Below are 20,249 nucleotides of genomic sequence, written 5' to 3' on the forward strand. Positions count from 1 at the left end.
ATGTAAAAATGCAGAATGTGATGTGATGTGTGTGTGTGTGTGTGTGTGTGTGTTGGGTAGGTTTAGGGGTAGGGTTAGTGTGTGTGTGTGTGTGTGTGTGTGTGTGTGTGTGTGTTGGGTAGGTTTAGTGTAAGGGGAGAGAATATACAGTTTGTACAGTATAAAAACCATTACTTCTATGGAGAGTCGCCATTTAGATAGCTAAGCAAACGTGTGTTTGTTTGTTTGTGTGTGCGTGTGCGTGTGCGTGTGTGTGTGTGTTGCCACTCCCACATCATATTCTTCTTGTCAAACCAGTTTCTCTGGATCTGATGCAAATCAGTGTGTTTTTCAGTAAAATGGCGAGAAATGAGTTTCCAAGAGTTCACAAACAACATCTAACATAGATTCCACTCGACAGAAGTCGTTACTTTGTAGGGTTAGGGTTAATTTAGAGTAGTTTACTTCCTCCGCAGTGTTGTGGTGTGTGTGTGGCTTCTCTAACATGAAAGCGTGAGACACACAGAGACATATAAAGGCATCAGGCAAGCTGAGACTCGACGCGGGGCGGGACTTCACCAGAGTTTCAGTGTCTCCAACACCTTCAGCTCCTCCACACCTGAGACTGCGACTGCGAGAGATGGCGGGAACACTGGGAGCACTGGGGATCTGTCTGCTGTTCAGCGGTGAGTGAGCTTTCACTGGTTCAGTCTGTGAATATGTGTGTATATTTACTCATCAGTTCAGATCCTCGTGCGTCAGTCGATCCAGATGACCAGTGGAGCTTCAGTCACACTACAAATAGCATTAGCATGAAGAGTTGTGTTGTGTTGAGTTAGGTTGAGTTGAGTTGTGTTGAGTTGTGTTGAGTTGTGTTGAGTTGTGTTGAGTTGTGTTGAGTTGAGTTGTGTTGAGTTGTGTTGGGCTGGTTCCTCTTCGTGTGCTTCTGAATGGAATATAATAATAAAAGCTCATAATTAATCAAACAATCTCTTCCAGAATACAGTGTGAGCCGGTAGTTGTTCAACGTGACCAAGTGATTTATCTGTAGTTCCACAGAACAGCAACTCTTTCCCCTGAGCCAACGCCCAAACGAACCCTTCACACACACTCACACACACTCTCTACATCTCACCTGTTGCTCCGGCAGCCGTGGCCGAACTCTAGAGCCGCTGGAGTCTCCTGTTGCTCCGATGTTTCGTCGAGTGAAAGACTCGGAGAAGGAGATCTCCCCAGTATCTCAGCCTGTCCTCATGATCTACACTCGCTCGTCAGCTTCTGGCTCATCTGTGTCTGAGTGAATTTAGGATAAACATCTGAGACAAAGATAACACTAACATGAATATAAGGAGAACTCCATTAAGTCTTGTGATATGTAACAACATTTGAGCTGTAAAAAATGTAATTCATTTACATACATTTTCGTCATAACTTTACAAATATGTCTGTCTAGCCTCAGGCTGTTCCCGTCAGAGGGTTTGGAGTAATTAAGGTGTTTTCATGTTTCTGAAAGAGTCTCTTCTGCTCTCCAAAGCTGCGTTTAAAACAGTGAAAACAGTGTAATATTATTCTAATGTAAATCAGCTGTTGTCTATGTGAATATATAGTAAAGTGTAATTTATTCCTGTGATCAAAGCTACTCCAGTCTTCAGGGTCACATGATCCTTCAGAAATCACTCTATGATTATTATGATTATTATATCAATGTTGAAAACAGTTGCTGCTTTAGATTTTTGTTGAAACCGTCATGCATTTTATTTTTCAGAATTCTTTGATGATAGAAAGATCAAAAGAACAGCATTTTTTTGTAAAAAAAATAATTTATAAATGTCTTTACTAACACTTTTATGATTATGCAATGCATAATGGGTCGGGGGGGGGGGTGTTTCATTAATAATAATATTATTATTAGTGTTTTTGTTGTTGTTGTTGTTATTAATAATTGCTCATATACCAAATACAAAGTATGAGAGAGAGAGAGATTATGACTGGTGTTGTTTATTGTAAGTGTTTGTTGCCTCTTTGGACTTGTGTTGTTGCCCTCCACCTGCACCGTCTCCTCCTCTAATGGGCCGACCCCCTTTCCCCACCTCCTCTGGGCCAGCATCCTCTAGCCTGGCCTTTATAGGACACTCTCCTCTCGGGGCAAATGAGAGGATGCTTAACTGGTTTTTACCGGACAGCTTTGAAAGAGAAAGGCAGATGCAATGATTAATGCATCCATGGCCAGGATATAATTATAAAAGACATGATTTTAAAAGTGACTTATAACATCGACTATGCAATACACTTGAATTTATATAGTGCTACTAAAATGATTAAGCCTATTTGGACAGAGCGATGTTTATAATGTGACAATATGTCAGTCATCGTGTGATGGCGAAATATGACTAGGCCTAGACTAGTTCTGAGCAGGTGTCGTCAGTGAACAGGCTGTAGAACTGTCGGCTAAGTTGCAGACACTCATGAAAAACTGATGCTAATTAAACATTCTCCAACAGCAGTCAAGCTGTCACTGTTTGTGTCAAACAAGTTGTGCATTTGTTGTAAGTAACATTAAAACAGGAGATCATGACTTACTCTGTGCTCAAGTGATGCTCAAGTGATTTCCTCTGTGGGTGAGCGAAACTTTCGGGCAGAATCACGTGAACAATTCCAGGATATGCTTTTTTTTCCATTGGCTGTTGCGTTAAATCTTACCCAGATACAATAGTGCTATTTTCTGATTGGCTATTGTGTAGCCCCTTTCTTTTTTTTGATTGGCTGGTAAGTGGCAGGCTCTACTAAGACCTCCAGGGGAGACGCGCTTGACTCCTGCCGGCTCCCAGTGAGGGTTAGGGTTAGTCAATGCGTGACACTTGAGCGCCCTGTGTGTGTGTGTGTGTGTGTGTGTTATATGTAATAGTTTGTTTTATATAGAGGTGTGTGAGTCTGATGTTTGTGCAGTGTTAAAAGTAAACTCACTGTAGTTCATCAAGTGTGTGTGTGTGTTTCACAGGAGTGCGGGTCACTTCTTCGGCCATTAGTGTGACTGTCCCAGCTAAAGAATATAAGTTTGCCAGAGGTGATGATGCGACGATTCCCTGCCAATTCACACCCCAGCCAACGGCTGATAACGTCCAGATCACTTGGAGCGCACTTCCAGATGTGCCGGGAGATCCAGCGGTACGGAAACACACTTCAGCTTCATCCAGCACTCATTCCAGACCTCATGTCCTGTGTGTTCATGTCCTGTGTGTCCATGTCCATGTGTGTCCATGTCCTGTGTGTCCATGTTGTGAACTCTTGGGGTTTTTTTGGGTTTTTTTCACAGATCAAAATCCTCACTTTCACCAGTCTCGGTTCAAATAAGGTGCATACGAAATATAAAGGCAGGGTGACTCTATTACAAGATTTAAATAGTGGAAAAGCCGACCTGCGGCTCCTGAAGGCCACCAGCCCGGACACACGCGTCTACGAGTGTGGAGTCGAGAATCTGAGTAATGAGGAGGATGGTGGGTCTGTCACAATCAAACTCATCGTCTTGGGTAAGACACACACACACGCACGCACACACACACACACACACACACACACACACACTCTCTCACTCTCAGATCTGCTGGACACTTCAGAGAGATTTTAAAAGAAGTCTAATAGGGTCCAAACACAGCCCTGACGTCTAAAGCAAGGCAACATTTGGGCTGTCAGTGAAAGTTTAATAGACGTCTAAACCATCGCCCAAGAATAGACAAATCATTTGATTTCATTTACCGAATTGATGACTTGTCTATTCTTGGGCGATGTTTTTTTGATTTCTTGATTATGGCATATTGTTTATTGATGTTATTCTACTGTATATTGGTTATTATCGTATTGTTTCTATTCTACTTAAATTGTATTTATTTGAATGAAATGTTAGTTTGCACACAGCTATATGAGATGGTACCGTAATAAAGAATGTTGAATGTTGACGCGTGTGAATGACATCTCGGCCGTGACCCTGTTGTGCTCCAGTGCCTCCATCGCCGCCCATCTGCAAGATTGAAGGGACGGCGGAATACTTTCAGGACATCAAACTGACCTGCGTCTCGGAGGAGGGAACGCCGACACCGACCTACAAGTGGCAGAGATACGACACCAACAACATCGCTCAGCCGAACCCGCCCAAGGCCACTGACGGTACGTGTCACCCAAATAGTTCACCCAAACCCCCTCAAGCCATCCTAGGTGTATATGACATTCTTCTTTCAGACGAACACAATCAGAGCTATATTAAAAACTGTCCTGGCTCTTCCAAGCTTTATAATGGCAGTGAATCGGAACCATATTTTTGAAGTCAAACTAACAGCGCTGGGCAACAAACTCAAGCTCCTCCCACATTTCTCTTTAAATATTCTCATTTTAGACTTTTAATTCGTGACTGGTGTTTTGCTCTTTCCTCTGAACTTCCGCGTTCGTCAATACGTCATGCGTCGGGTCAAGTGTTACTCTGTCACCGTAAATCAATGCGTACGGCCGTCTGCTACTTTTATCATGGACAGATGCACTTTTATGATGGACAGAGGCGCTTTTATCATGGATAGATGCACTTTTATGATGGACAGATGCACTTTTATGATGGACAGATGCACTTTTATGATGGATAGATGCACTTTTATGATGGATAGATGCACTTTTATGATGATAGATGAACTTTTATGATGGATAGATGCACTTTTATGATGGACAGAGGCGCTTTTATCATGGACAGATGCACTTTTATAATGGATAGATGCACTTTTATGATGGATAGATGCACTTTTATGATGGATAGATGCACTTTTATGATGATAGATGAACTTTTATGATGGATAGAGGCGCTTTTATCATGGACAGATGCACTTTTATAATGGATAGATGCACTTTTATGATGGACAGATGCACTTTTATGATGGATAGATGCACTTTTATGATGGATAGATGCACTTTTATGATGATAGATGAACTTTTATGATGGATAGAGGCGCTTTTATGATGGATAGATGCACTTTTATGATGATAGATGAACTTTTATCATGGACAGATGCACTTTTATAATGGATAGATGCACTTTTATAATGGATAGATGCACTTTTATGATGGACAGATGCACTTTTATGATGGATAGATGCACTTTTATGATGATAGATGAACTTTTATCATGGACAGATGCACTTTTATGATGGACAGATGTACTTTTATGATGGACAGATGCACTTTTATGATGGACAGATGTACTTTGATGGACAGGTGCACTTTTATGATGGATAGATGCACTTTTATGATGGATAGATGCACTTTTATGATGGATAGATGCACTTTTATGATGGACAGATGCACTTTTATGATGGACAGATGCACTTTTATGATGGACAGATGTACTTTGATGGACAGGTGCACTTTTATGATGGATAGATGCACTTTTATGATGGACAGATGCACTTTTATGATGGACAGATGCACTTTGATGGATAGATGCACTTTTATGGACTTCAAAACAGAAAAAGCCATTCACGGCCATTATAAAGCTTGGAAGAGTCAGGACAGTTTTTAATATAACTCTGATTGTGTTCGTCTGAAAGAAGAATGTCATATACACCGAGGATGGCTTGAGGGCGAGTAAATCATGGGCTAATTTAAATTTTGTGTGAACTACCCCTTTAAACCCTGTTTTCCTGCATCACAATGTGTGTGTGTCGTCTCTCCTTAGTAAACGGAGCTTTGTCCCTCTACAATATTACCAAAGAAACATCCGGTTTCTTCAAGTGCACGTCCGCCAATGAAATCAGATCAGCAACGTGTAATCTGACCCTGGCCGTCATGCCACGTAAGAACAGCAGCTTTTCCCGAAGACCTGATCAGCCGTGACTTAGTCCTGACTAACTAAACCAGCCGTTCTCTGTGTGTCTTAACCCCGGCTAGCGTCCATGAGCATGGCGTCGATCGGCGGGATCGTCGGAGCCGCCGTGGCCGTATTGGTCGTCATCGGGATCATCTGCATCTGCTGCTATTGCTGTCGGAGGAGGGAGAAGCCTGAGGAGTACGCCATGGGGTACGACAGCACAACACGCACATCTCATCCAGCGCGCCGCGCGGATGCTAACCTTTATTCCTCTGTTTGGCAGGACTCCTGAAGGAGGAGAGTTCCCAGACAAGGATCCTGAGGGGAAAGAAGATGCTCCGGAAGAACTCATCAGCTACGAGGAAGAGCGCCGCGTGAAAAGCACCAACAGACTTGATCTGCCGGACGACCGTAGCGAGAGGAGCTACGACCGGCGCAGCGACTACACCGACCGACGAGACGATCCCAGCGACCGGCGCAGCGACTACACCGACCGACGAGACGATCCCAGCGACCGGCGCGAGCGCTACGATCGAGATGATCGCTACGATGACCGCCGTGACCGCGACCGTGACCGCGACCGCGACCGCTACAGTGATCGCAACGACCGCTACGATGACCGCCGCGACCGTGACCGCTACGATGACCGGCGAGGTCGTGACGATGACCACTACGACAGCGACCGCTACTCCGAGCGCTACGACAGCCGCGACAGACCTCCTAGCGTTCCGCCCAATAAACCCAGAGACCCGAGAATCTGAGGTCGGCAGACACTGATTCATTCCTCAGACACAGAAGCCAATCATAACTTAAGATTCATGATCTGGTACATCATAATTATGACATAAAAACATTCATATTTAGACAAAGTCGGATTTGACACAGTTTTTGATTAAGATTTGCCAAAGCATTGCAACCACAAAAGTTTATCCTCATATTAGATTTGATAGAATAAAGTGCTTTAATAAGTCCAGCCGACACACACTTCTGTTGCGGGCGTGTGTCCTGATAGTGGAAGAGGCGTTGATGTGTGTGTATAGTCTGACTTCACTGCTGGTCATGTCTGGAAGGCCATTACTGTATTGATGTCTGCGTTTCAAAGCCCTTCGCCTCATATTTAAGTGGGTTTCTGTATTTTTACGACTCTTGTGTCTCTGTTGATGTTTCATCTGGGTTTTCCTTGAATTTATGTCTTCTTAACCTCTTAATATTCATATAGTAGGAATAAATATTGGTGAATCTTTTTTCAGCCCGTTGCTTTTTTCTTTTTGTATTGTTTCAAGAGAAAACATTGAAGCTTGTGTTGGGGAATAACCGGTTCCTCCAGAGTTGCTCTGATCTAACGTTCATCCGTCGTACAGTGTCCAACTGTGAATCTGTCAGGTGTGAGGTTTGCACCAGGCCATCTTAGTTTAAAATGTTAGTAAATGTTATTATTCTTAAACATTATAGAGAACATCATACATTTTCTTTTTTATGATTTTTTTATTTTATTGTATTGATTGATTTGTACATTATACTGTATTTTCTGATATCGTTTCCCATGTTGTATATTTTCTAAGATGTTATATAACATTATTAAAGCCATGTTTTTACTTCAGTTAATGTTTCTCAGTGTGATGGTATTATTTAAGATTAGATCTGACTATCCAGTACTGAAATGAGCTGTAAGAAAGCACAACATTATTTACAAATTGCAACCCTTAATTTGGGTTGTAATTTGTATTATTATTTATTATTATTTTATATTTTTTAGAGTTGTCTGTGTGTATGCCTTGCTGTAAAACTAATTGCCACTGGGGGACATAAATAACGTTGAAGAAGAAGAAAGTGTTCAAGTGTTGCTAAACCGCTATTGAACACTGTTATTGCCCACTGAGCTCTTAAAGGGATAGTTCACCCAAAACTGAAAATTCTGTCATCATTTTCTCTCCCTCATGACGTGTAACACCCATAAGACTTTTGTTCATCTTCGAAACACAAATGAAGATCTTTTTTGATAAAATCTGAGAGATTTCTGTCCCTCCATTGACAGCTATGCAACCACCACTTTCACACTTCAAAAAGTTTATCAAGAGATCGTAAAATGTCTCGGGTTACGACTGTAATGCTTGTTTCCTGAGAAGGGAATGAGACGCAGCGTCAAAGACGACACTTTTGGGGAACGCCTCCAGCGTGACAGCGTCTGAAGCACGTGTGGAACTGGTCCAGTCTCGACTGGTGTCATGTGATCACCCTAACCCACACTTTAAAAGCAGGGAACTTCTCCTACACCTCGTCCATGGGTTCCATAGGGATACCCAGGGATGACCCTTCGAGAACCACTGCCAGGTCCCAACACAGGAACCCTGGCTCGGAAGACAGGCCTGATCATCTCCTCCTAGATCTAGAACGACGGCAGGGATGAAACGTTTGAATGCGGCTGACTGTCTCTTCGCCTCCTGAAACCTCTGGACGACAGTATTTACAGTGTCGCCAAAGAGGCCAGAAGGTGAAAGGTCAATAACATTTACATTTAGTCATTTAGCAGACGCCTTTGTCCAAAGCGACATATAAATGAGGAATACAGCAAGCGAGTCATCATGAAGAGGCAGAATCAACGCAAGAAGTGCTCAAAATACAAAGTTCGTGCATTACTTACAGTATTAAGGGTTCTCCGTGAGAACGGTGTCATGTTAGCGGCCCCTAAGTTCATAACTAAATATTCTAGAGCTGCTGTAAAGCCAAAACACTCTATATTGTTAAAAGCGCTGTATAAATGAAGGAGACTTGACTTTATTCTCGTGTTACGCAGCCAATTGAGCTTCAGCGTGAGGTTTGTTCTCGCGCATCGAGCAGGTTTGGTTGAGGTTCTGTTATGTTCGCTCTTCAGTGTTTATATGTGAATAAAAGCCTAAATTCAATCTGTTCATCATATAAAGCGATCAAGTCCCTTCAGAAAATTTGGACTAAACCGCACAAATCATATCAGTTTTACGATCTCTTTATGAACTTCTTGAAGCATCAAAGTGGTAGTTGCCTAGCTATCAATGGAAGGACAGAAAGCTGTCGGATTTCATCAAAAAGATCTTTATTTGTGCTCTGGAGAATCTTACGGGTTTGGAACGACACGAGGGTGAACAAATGATGACAGAATTTTCCTTTTTGGGTGAATTATCCCTTTTAACATGGTTTTGGGCACCTGCTATAGACGCCGAATTAAAAAGAAGACATTTGAAAAAAACATATGAAACAGACAACATGACTGAATAATATTCTTGTTTTGAGTAGGCCTACAGATCAAATCTACCATCATTACGTAGTGTTTTAGCCAAAGTGACTTACATTTACATTCACAGTAGTCTATTTTACTGGTTCAGAACACATATGACCCTCGTGTTTAATCAATAGACAGTGCGAAAAACAAACATATTTTAAGAAAAACAAATAAACAGCAAGTAAGTTTTGTGTTAGACAAAACAACCACATGACAGATAGCGTGTGACAACATGCCCCGGTCTACTCACACGCTACTACACCGATAGAAACACTAGAGGGCGAAATCATTATTGATTAAGTCTAATATCAAACTTCTTGAATTAATGCTTAAGACTGTTATGATGGTCTTTAACCTTTTGACCGGTTTAATGTGGATTTGTAAAAGCTGTTCATGTAACGGGATCATTGAAGTATTGAATAAAAATACAACATTTCTAATAGTTTTTTTTTTTTTGGTTATTTTATTTAGATTTGTATAGTTTATATGTATTTGTATATAATAATGAATAGTGATATATATTGAAAGTGTGTCATTTTTGTTGAAAAGAAAACCCCTCCTTGAAAGTCCTCGGTAACGCGCTCTTGAGGGCGGCGCGCGCCTCCGTTGCTCAGACCCGTTACTCACGAGACGCAGAACAGACGGACGAAAAATGAAGCGAAAAACACGAGGAAAACACGGTCGCAATTCTGCTACAGGTCACGAAACGGAACGATTTAGAAGGATTTCACTCGTCAGATGCTGGATTTCACTCGTGGCGTTCACAGGTGCGTCACTTTCTGAGAGTTTGGAGAAGTTGAGCAGCAACAGCAGGTTGTTTTCACTCTTCACACTGTCTACAGTCCAGTAACTCCACTAACTCTGCTTTGATTCGGGAGGGAATCTTTTAGTTACATTTAGTGACAGTGTAGCGGCTCTTAGCAGCTCTACTGTAAATGTGACGCACTGACGCCTGATATTTATCAGCACATTCACTTCATGTGATTCACGTTCATTTTAAGGTTTATTTTGGTTTATTTGGTAAGTTGGTCCGTGAGCGAAATACAGGAGCTGAATATTGCATCTGCATTCACTGTCTTACACAAATCAGCATTAAATGATCATCTTCAGTAGTTGAAATAGTTAAAGCTGTTTCAGCAGTTGTTTGATTACCATGGTAACGGTGTAAAACTGCTTACAAAGCAGTACCTCAGTGTTGTGTGGGGGTTTCTGAGCTTAACTGTAATGATGTGGGTTGATGTCTAACTAAAGCCTCTGTAATCAGGAGCAGAGCGGCTTTAACCCTGAGACTCAGTCAAATCAGTGCCAACTGTTACAGTTACAGCTCCACTCAGGTCTGTTACAGTTACAGCTCCACTCAGGTCTGTTACAGCTACAGCTCAGGTCTGTTACAGTTACAGCTCCGCTCAGGTCTGTTACAGCTACAGCTCAGGTCTGTTACAGATACAGCTACAGCTCAGGTCTGTTATAGTTACAGCTCCACTCAGGTCTGTTACAGTTACAGCTCCACTCAGGTCTGTTACAGTTACAGCTCCACTCAGGTCTGTTACAGTTACAGCTCCACTCAGGTCTGTTACAGTTACAGCTACAGCTCAGGTATGTTACAGTTACAACTCCACTCAGGTCTGTTACAGTTACAGCTACAGCTCAGGTATGTTACAGTTACAGCTCCACTCAGGTCTGTTACAGTTACAGCTCCACTCAGGTCTGTTACAGTTACAGCTCCACTCAGGTCTGTTACAGTTACAGCTACAGCTCAGGTATGTTACAGTTACAGCTCCACTCAGGTCTGTTACAGTTACAGCTACAGCTCAGGTCTGTTACAGTTACAGCTACAGCTCAGGTCTGTTACAGTTACAACTCCACTCAGGTCTGTTACAGTTACAGCTACAGCTCAGGTCTGTTACAGTTACAGCTACAGCTCAGGTATGTTACAGTTACAGCTCCACTCAGGTCTGTTACAGTTACAGCTACAGCTCAGGTCTGTTACAGTTACAGCTACAGCTCAGGTATGTTACAGTTACAGCTCCACTCAGGTCTGTTACAGTTACAGCTCCACTCAGGTCTGTTACAGTTACAACTCCACTCAGGTCTGTTACAGTTACAGCTACAGCTCAGGTATGTTACAGTTACAGCTCCACTCAGGTATGTTACAGTTACAGCTCCACTCAGGTATGTTACAGTTACAGCTACAGCTCAGGTCTGTTACAGTTACAGCTACAGCTCAGGTCTGTTACAGTTACAACTCCACTCAGGTCTGTTACAGTTACAGCTACAGCTCAGGTCTGTTACAGTTACAGCTACAGCTCAGGTATGTTACAGTTACAGCTCCACTCAGGTCTGTTACAGTTACAGCTACAGCTCAGGTCTGTTACAGTTACAGCTACAGCTCAGGTATGTTACAGTTACAGCTCCACTCAGGTCTGTTACAGTTACAGCTCCACTCAGGTCTGTTACAGTTACAACTCCACTCAGGTCTGTTACAGTTACAGCTACAGCTCAGGTATGTTACAGTTACAGCTCCACTCAGGTCTGTTACAGTTACAGCTCCACTCAGGTCTGTTACAGTTACAGCTCCACTCAGGTCTGTTACAGTTACAGCTACAGCTCAGGTATGTTACAGTTACAGCTACAGCTCAGGTATGTTACAGTTACAGCTCCACTCAGGTCTGTTACAGTTACAGCTCCACTCAGGTCTGTTACAGTTACAGCTCCACTCAGGTCTGTTACAGTTACAGCTACAGCTCAGGTATGTTACAGTTACAGCTCCACTCAGGTCTGTTACAGTTACAGCTCCACTCAGGTCTGTTACAGTTACAGATACAGCTCAGGTCTGTTACAGTTACAGCTCCACTCAGGTACGTTACAGTTACAGCTCCACTCAGGTCTGTTACAGTTACAGCTACAGCTCAGGTATGTTACAGTTACAGCTCCACTCAGGTCTGTTACAGTTACAGCTCCACTCAGGTCTGTTACAGTTACAGCTACAGCTCAGGTATGTTACAGTTACAGCTCCACTCAGGTCTGTTACAGTTACAGCTCCACTCAGGTCTGTTACAGTTACAGATACAGCTCAGGTCTGTTACAGTTACAGCTCCACTCAGGTACGTTACAGTTACAGCTCCACTCAGGTCTGTTACAGTTACAGCTCCACTCAGGTCTGTTACAGTTACAGCTCCACTCAGGTCTGTTACAGTTACAGCTACAGCTAAGGTATGTTACAGTTACAGCTCCACTCAGGTATGTTACAGTTACAGCTCCACTCAGGTATGTTACAGTTACAGCTCCACTCAGGTCTGTTACAGGTCTGTTACAGTTACAGCTCCACTCAGGTCTGTTACAGATACAGCTACAGCTCAGGTATGTTACAGTTACAGCTCCACTCAGGTATGTTACAGCTACAGCTCAGGTATGTTACAGTTACAGCTCCACTCAGGTCTGTTACAGTTACAGCTCCACTCAGGTCTGTTACAGGTCTGTTACAGTTAAAGCTCCACTCAGGTCTGTTACAGATACAGCTACAGCTCAGGTATGTTACAGTTACAGCTCCACTCAGGTCTGTTACAGTTACAGCTCCACTCAGGTCTGTTACAGTTACAGCTACAGCTCTGGTCTGTTACAGTTACAGCTACAGCTCAGGTATGTTACAGTTACAGCTCCACTCAGGTCTGTTACAGTTACAGCTACAGCTCAGGTATGTTACAGTTACAGCTCCACTCAGGTCTGTTACAGTTACAGCCCCACTCAGGTCTGTTACAGTTACAGCTCCACTCAGGTCTGTTACAGTTGGTTACAGCTCCACTCAGGTCTGTTACAGATACAGATACAGCTCAGGTATGTTACAGTTACAACTCCACTCAGGTCTGTTACAGTTACAGCTACAGCTCAGGTATGTTACAGTTACAGCTCCACTCAGGTCTGTTACAGTTACAGCCCCACTCAGGTCTGTTACAGTTACAGCTCCACTCAGGTCTGTTACAGTTACAGCTACAGCTCAGGTCTGTTACAGTTACAGCTACAGCTCATGTATGTTACAGTTACAGCTCCACTCAGGTCTGTTACAGATACAGCTACAGCTCAAGCTCAAGGTATGTTACAGTTACAGCTCCACTCAGGTCTGTTACAGTTACAGCTACAGCTCAGGTATGTTACAGTTACAGCTCCACTCAGGTCTGTTACAGATACAGCTACAGCTCAGGTATGTTACAGTTACAGCTCCACTCAGGTCTGTTACAGTTACAGCTACAGCTCAGGTATGTTACAGTTACAGCTCCACTCAGGTCTGTTACAGTTACAGCTCCACTCAGGTATGTTACAGTTACAGCTACAGCTCAGGTATGTTACAGTTACAGCTCCACTCAGGTCTGTTACAGTTACAACTCCACTCAGGTCTGTTACAGTTACAGCTCCACTCAGGTCTGTTACAGTTACAGCTCCACTCAGGTATGTTACAGTTACAGCTCCACTCAGGTCTGTTACAGATACAGCTACAGCTCAGGTATGTTACAGTTACAGCTCCACTCAGGTCTGTTACAGTTACAGCTCCACTCAGGTCTGTTACAGTTACAGCTACAGCTCAGGTATGTTACAGTTACAGCTCCACTCAGGTCTGTTACAGTTACAGCTCCACTCAGGTCTGTTACAGTTACAGCTACAGCTCAGGTATGTTACAGTTACAGCTACAGCTCAGGTATGTTACAGTTACAACTCCACTCAGGTCTGTTACAGTTACAGCTCCAGCTCAGGTCTGTTACAGTTACAGCTCCAGCTCAGGTCTGTTACAGTTACAGCTCCCCACTGCGCAATGTGATGTCAGAGTGACGTCATTTTCATGTAATTTTTGGACATCCAAATTCGGTCCTTTGAAGGGGTTGTTTTGTGACGCCAGGCGACGTCTTTTTTCGACGTCTTCCGCACGTCTAATGTTGACGTCCGTCCACAAAATTTCATTTGTGGGAAGAAGGAAGGAGACGGGGTCGGCTTGCTGTGGATCGTGTATTTTATTAGATAAGTCTTTCCCAAACAATAATCGCGCTCAGTGCGCTCAAACAAAACAGCGGCTTCTTCTCATGAGAACAAACACACAATTGGAAAATGATCTTAAATAATTATAAATAATCTGTATTCATATGTATTAATCATGTTGATAATAACAATGCTGATATTTGTAAATAAAAAAAATTACATAGTAATCATGTAAATTTCCTGCACCTGTCATAGACGTCCAAATGACGTCCAAAAAAATGACCCAGTACAAAGGTCCAATGTTGAACGTCAATATGACGTCCAAGTTGGGTCATGGTTGGACGTCCAAATAGTGGACCTAGTTTGGACGTCAAATAGATGTCCAGAATTGGTCATGGACCGACGGACCCAATATAGACATGATCTGCACGTCTATCCGACGTCCAATGTTTAGTGGGTCAGGTCTGTTACAAGTTACAGCTCTGCTCAGGTGTGTTACAGTTACAGCTCTGCTCAGGTGTGTTACAGTTACAGCTCAGGGGCCTCATTTATAAAACTGTGCGTAGGAACCTTACTAAAAGTGTACATGCGCCCGAAAGCCAAAAGTGGCGTGTACACGCAAAAAAATATTCAGACTTATAAAACCGTGCGTACGCCAGAACCTGCGCAGAATTCACTTTATAAATCCCAGGAAGCGGGAGATTGTGCGTACATGCGTCTCCACCCGAAATAACCATATATGGAGCTTACAACGCCTAGTTTTACTATGCAGATCCTCATCTACATATCATTTGCATATGATTATTCATCCACGTGATAACTTAAACGTTATCACGTGGATGAATAATCATATGCAAATGATATAAACGGTACAAGAAACATTACATTAATACAAATCAAGTAGTTGTCTATCCTTGCCTTGTTTTTGAATAGCCTACATAAATCAAATAGTGTAAAATACATTTCAGAGAAAGTTTTTCTCAATCTTTTCCACTTGCCGAATTGTATTTTTAATTGATTTATATTTTTAATGGAAACAGATAGGCCTTGGGCATTATTTGCACGAAACTATTTTCTCAGACAATCTGGTATTATCATGATAAGCAATTATCTCTGTGGTTAAAACATTAAAGCACGCCACAGGAAAAGTGTTCAAAAACAATCGCATCCACAACAAATATTTCTAATGATTGAATTTAAAAAAATGTTGTAACTTCAGTAATGATTTCATGTTTAAGTGTTTAACTCCATTAATTTGAATGGCATATTTAATATAAATGTTTATATCAGAAGTATTTTATTTATTTAAACTGTTATTTGCGTCAGTTTCACTAAACGGCTCAACACGCTCGCTGGCGCGGACATTTAAGAAGGAATGGATATTTGCTTCAAGTGACAGGCTTGGTGATTGAAATTGTATTTGTATAATCTTTCTGTATATGTTTAATTTTCTTTAGATTTTCTGTATAAAAGTGACCAAAAATACATTTAACTCCAGCTCACCATCGGTGTCGCCAAAGTGCTCCATCTCCAAAACGTTCGTACGCATGGGTCAGAGTTTGCGTGCAGGTGCGCAAATTTTCCCGTCAAGTTTTTCTTTATAAATCCCACCTTTTGCGCAGGAACTGGCGTACGCATGTTTTCAGCCCCGTTTTGTGCGTACGCAAGCTTTATAAATGAGGCCCCAGGTCTGTTACAGTTACCAGCTCTGCTCAGGTCTGTTACAGTTACAGCTCAGGGGCCTAATTTTTGGCTTTCGGGCGCACGTACACTTTTAGTAAGGTTCCTACGCACAGTTTTATAAATGAGGCCCCAGGTCTGTTACAAGTTTCCACAGCAGTTTAATTTGATGAATCACAGAGTTTTAGAACATTAAAAGCCTCTAAAGTAAAAAAAAAAAAACAACAACACCTAAATCTAAAACCCTTTCTTATCAAACACATGGTCTGCTCCCTTACTAGTGAACACTCCCTGCCTGCTGCTGTCTTACTCTCTATCTGTCTGTCTGTCTGTCTGTCTGAATCCCACAGGTCATATTTAAACCAGCTGTTTCTGGGTGTGTGTTAGTTTATAAACCCAGCACAATCTGAGAGACGCTCCTCTGTTGACTGACTAGAATGTCAGCAGATATTCAGGAGCTCAGAGGAAACACGCATGTGTATGTGTATGTGTGTGTGTGTGAGAGAGTGTAAGAGAGTGTGTGTGTGGGCAGCATATGGAATGTGTTTGATCATAGTTTGAGTATCTATTTTCAAATGTTCACCTTGTTTATGTCATGAGGAGTCAAATTTTTGTCAGTGTGGTTCATCTGAACGCGTAATCTCTGTGATGAACTGATAAAGCGGCTGAAGATAATATCAAGTCCCTCCCTACATTTATTCTCATTGAATATCCTGTTTCCCTAAAGAAATACGTCACTTAATGGAAGATAAATATGTTGCGGACACTGTTTCACATTTACTAACTGAAGTCTAACAACTGTTGGTGACTAAATGTGTTTAAGCAAGCAGTGTGTGCTGAATCAGCCGCTCTCAGTAATGATGATAATGACAGTGTGACAGCAGACAGAAACACACACTCCACGTCTCACAGTTTCTGTGGTTTATTTGTGATATATGCTCATGTTCTTCATGTGTTTCTCTTGTCTCGATGTCAGCGGTGTCGCGGGGTGAGGCTGTCCAGGTCTCGGTTCGTGACGAGCGGCGCTTTGCGATGCTCTTCCAGCCGGTGGTCCTGCCGTGTCAGTACACCAGCGTGTCCTCGCAGACTCCAGTGGTCCAGTGGTGGTACAAGTCGTACTGTCGCGATCGCACGCGCGACGCCTTCCGCTTCCCCGACACGCTAGCGCTGCACGGCTCCGAGCTCGGCTCTGCGGTGCACCTCGACTGCGGAGACACCGGTCGCACCGTGAGGATCGTGGCGTCGGGTCAGGGATCCTCCATCACTCTGGCTGAGCACTACAAGGGCCGAGACATCTCCATCATCAACAGTGAGTCAGAGCTCAGCTGTCAATCAAACGCTCGACTCTCAGGCTTCTGCTCACTAGACGAGATGTTTGTCATGACTGTTGAGCTCCATGAGGGTTTCGGTCATAAGATGATTTGTGTGACTTTAAAAGTCACAATTGTTTTTTATTTATTTGCCCTTTATTTAAGCAGATACAACTTTCTAAGATTAAAAATCTCTTTTACAGAAGTGACCTGGCCAAGATGAGCAGCACAACATTATCAAAAAAGTAAAATAAAATTAAAGAAGATAAAAAAGAAGACACAGAAAATCCCCATAACATTAAAACATATCAACAATCATGACATAAGTTGAAATTATGACTTAAAAAGTCATAATTTTGACTTCTAATTGTATGATAAATGTATGATCTCATTTAGTGTTCCACTGAAGAAAGTAAAGTGTAAATGATGACCGAATCATTAGTTTAACTGAGCTTTAGATGTCTGTAAGCTCATTGAATGCAGAATATTGATTTTTCTTTTTATATTTTGAATATTGCGTTCAGTTGATTGTTGAGAGGGAACTTGAGTCGAAGGTCAGATGTGAAGTGTAAATACAGATGCGTTTTCAGATCTACCATGAGTTACTCGTGACAAAAGAGTCAGTCTGTGTGTCGGATCAGATCCTGCTGCTGTTTAGTGGAGTGAAGCGTTCAGAGACACTAGAGTTTGAATAGAAGTGCGAGACAGGCTCACGATTGATAACATGGCAACACGTTTACCCAGCATTCATTCGCTCATTCATTCAGAGCTGAAATACTGCTTTACATTTACTGTGTGAGACAGGAGAGATTCTTGTGCTTCTCCCAGGAGTCACACACACACACACACACACACACACACACACACACACACACACACACACACACTTACTTACACACACACACACACACACACACACACACATACTCACCCAAGTTCTTTTTTTTTTCAACATTCAAAAGTAACGTTTTCATAATGATTGTAGAATAATACAATGGAATGTAAGGAAAATTCCATTGTATTATTAAAATTGTTTTAAAACATTGAATAAACTGGAGATTTTGACCATTCAGAAATAATTTAATGGCAAAATAAGCAAAACGTTAGAACTCATTTCTGTTCGCTGGGCCATTGGCTCTGTGATTCAGAACCGGCTCATGTTTACAATGACTGAATGAAGATGTAAATATGTGAATTTATTCTCTGTTCCCTTAACGGAAATTATGAAGCGTGAATCATAAATCTCACGAGCCAACTCAATACACATCATGACATGTGATAGATGTTCAGAAAAAACAAACCGTTACTTAATTATATTTCAGCATCAACACACATTGATTGACTGGTAGTGAACATAACTTAGTTATTCATTATAATCTACAGCTGAAATGATGAAGGAATATGTAACAATCAAAGTATTTATCGTAATTTTCTTTAATTAGCAAAAACTAATGTCAGACACGCATCAGTTCTGCTGTTGTCCATAACCGTGCCGTGAGCAGTGAGATTGAGACGCGCCGGTGTCACAGGAAGTGCTGCTCATTGTGCCGACCGTTTCCTGTTCCTGACATTAGTCTGTTTACTCACTCCAGCGACTCAGGAATAACCCAATCCCTCCCACATCTCCCACACTTCAACATGTGCATTTGACCCCAAAAGAGTCATTATATCAGTGTCATTTTCTGACTTGAATGCAAGTGTTCTTTTTAGTTTATGGTGAGTATTGTGTGAAAGAGGCCGTGTTCACCAGCTTTACTTGTTCATGTTAAATTACTGGAGATAATTATACTCAGGGATTCAGTCGCACTCGTCTCATGTGAACATGTATGATGTTTGAGTCATTATCAAAGAATTTGTTTACCCAAAAATTTAAATTCTGTCATCATTTTCTCTCCCTCATGTCTTTCCAAACCCGTAAGACTTTCGTTCATTTTCAGAACACAAATTAAGAAGTTTTAGATGAAATCTGAGAGATTTCTGTCCCTCCATTGAAAGTCTATTCAACCAAAACTCTAATGCTTCAAAACACTCATAAAGAGATGGTAAAATAAATGTAATTTGTGTGGTTAAGTGCTTTAAGTGGTTTTATCCATGTCTTCTAAAGAGACTCAATCGCTTTATTTGATGAACGGATTTAATTTAGGCTTTTATTCACATATAAATATTGATCAGTGAACATACAAAGAGCATCAGATATGGTAAACAGAAGCTCAAACACCAATGAGGTTTGTTTTTGGTGCCTTTGAGCTTCCGTTGATCCCTCTATATGTGAGTATATATGGGTTTCAATGGAGATTCATTAAAATTATCTGCTTTTTTTGGCATATGGGTTTGGAATGACATTAAGGTGAGAAAATTATGACAATTTTCTTTTTTTTGTGAACTATCCCTTTAATTCTAATTCTGTCTGACTGTCTGTGTGTGTGTCTGTCTGACTGTGTGTGTGTGTGTGTGTGTGTGTGTGTCGGACTGTGTGTCGGACTGTGTGTCGGACTGTGTGTCGGACTGTGTGTCGGACTGTGTGTCTGTCTGTCTGTGTCGGACTGTGTGTCGGACTGTGTGTCTGTCTGTTTGTCTGACTGTGTGTCTGTCTGTGTCTGACTGTGTGTGTGTCTGTCTGTCTGTCTGTGTCTGACTGTGTGTGTGTGTCTGTCTGTCTGTCTGTCTGTGTCTGACTGTGTGTGTGTGTGTGTCTGACTGTGTGTCTGACTGTGTGTCTGACTGTGTGTCTGACTGTGTGTCTGACTGTGTGTCTGACTGTGTGTGTGTGTGTGTGTGTGTGTGTGTGTGTGTGTGTGTGTGTGTGTGTGTGTGTGTGTCTGTCTGACTGTCTGACTGTGTCTGACTGTGTCTGACTGTGTCTGACTGTGTCTGACTGTGTGTCTGACTGTTTGTCTGACTGTGTGTATGTCTGTCTGACTGTGTCTGACTGTGTCTGACTGTGTCTGACTGTGTGTCTGACTGTGTCTGACTGTGTGTCTGACTGTGTCTGACTGTGTGTCTGACTGTGTTTGACTGTTTGTCTGACTGTGTGTCTGACTGTGTGTCTGACTGTGTGTCTGACTGTGTGTCTGACTGTGTGTCTGTCTGTTTGTCTGACTGTGTCTGACTGTGTCTGACTGTGTCTGACTGTGTGTCTGACTGTGTCTGTCTGTGTCTGTCTGACTGTGTCTGACTGTGTGTCTGACTGTGTGTCTGACTGTGTGTCTGACTGTGT

At 42.2% G+C, this 20,249-nt stretch overlaps 2 protein-coding genes across 6 annotated transcripts in view; both read left to right on the top strand.

The window, feature by feature from the left end:
* The first annotated feature begins 304 nt into the window (after positions 1-304).
* gpa33a (glycoprotein A33 (transmembrane), paralog a) lies at positions 305-7,430 on the top strand. The gene is made up of 7 exons (XM_079864043.1): positions 305-665; positions 2,978-3,144; positions 3,293-3,506; positions 3,976-4,140; positions 5,690-5,806; positions 5,902-6,031; positions 6,105-7,430. Exons 1-7 carry the CDS (start codon positions 620-622, stop codon positions 6,580-6,582), a joined length of 1,317 nt encoding a protein of 438 aa, XP_079720169.1. The 5' UTR covers positions 305-619; the 3' UTR covers positions 6,583-7,430.
* A 2,239-nt stretch (positions 7,431-9,669) lies between these two features.
* LOC307145154 (immunoglobulin like domain containing receptor 2) overlaps positions 9,670-20,249 on the top strand; it is a 45,958-nt gene continuing 35,378 nt past the window's right edge. For all 5 annotated transcript variants that reach the window (XM_079848017.1, XM_079848013.1, XM_079848015.1 and 2 more), the window contains exons 1-2: positions 9,670-9,844; positions 16,699-17,031. In XM_079848017.1, the coding sequence (XP_079704143.1) occupies positions 9,730-9,844; positions 16,699-17,031 (448 nt within the window). In that variant the 5' untranslated portion in view covers positions 9,670-9,729. The remainder of the gene's footprint in view (positions 9,845-16,698; positions 17,032-20,249) is intronic.

The sequence above is a fragment of the Squalius cephalus genome, assembly GCF_949319135.1.
Source record: "Squalius cephalus genome assembly, chromosome: 2".
Taxonomy (NCBI): domain Eukaryota; kingdom Metazoa; phylum Chordata; class Actinopteri; order Cypriniformes; family Leuciscidae; genus Squalius; species Squalius cephalus.

What these genes read in the sequence shown, in the direction of transcription:
- gpa33a (XM_079864043.1), top strand. Translation starts at nt 620, where the DNA reads ATGGCGGGAACACTGGGAGCACTGGGGATCTGTCTGCTGTTCAGCG. An exon ending in ATGTGCCGGGAGATCCAGCG is followed by an intron (nt 3,145 to 3,292) that starts GTACGGAAACAC and finishes TTTTTTTCACAG; the next exon opens with ATCAAAATCCTCACTTTCAC. An exon ending in GACCCTGGCCGTCATGCCAC is followed by an intron (nt 5,807 to 5,901) that starts GTAAGAACAGCA and finishes AACCCCGGCTAG; the next exon opens with CGTCCATGAGCATGGCGTCG.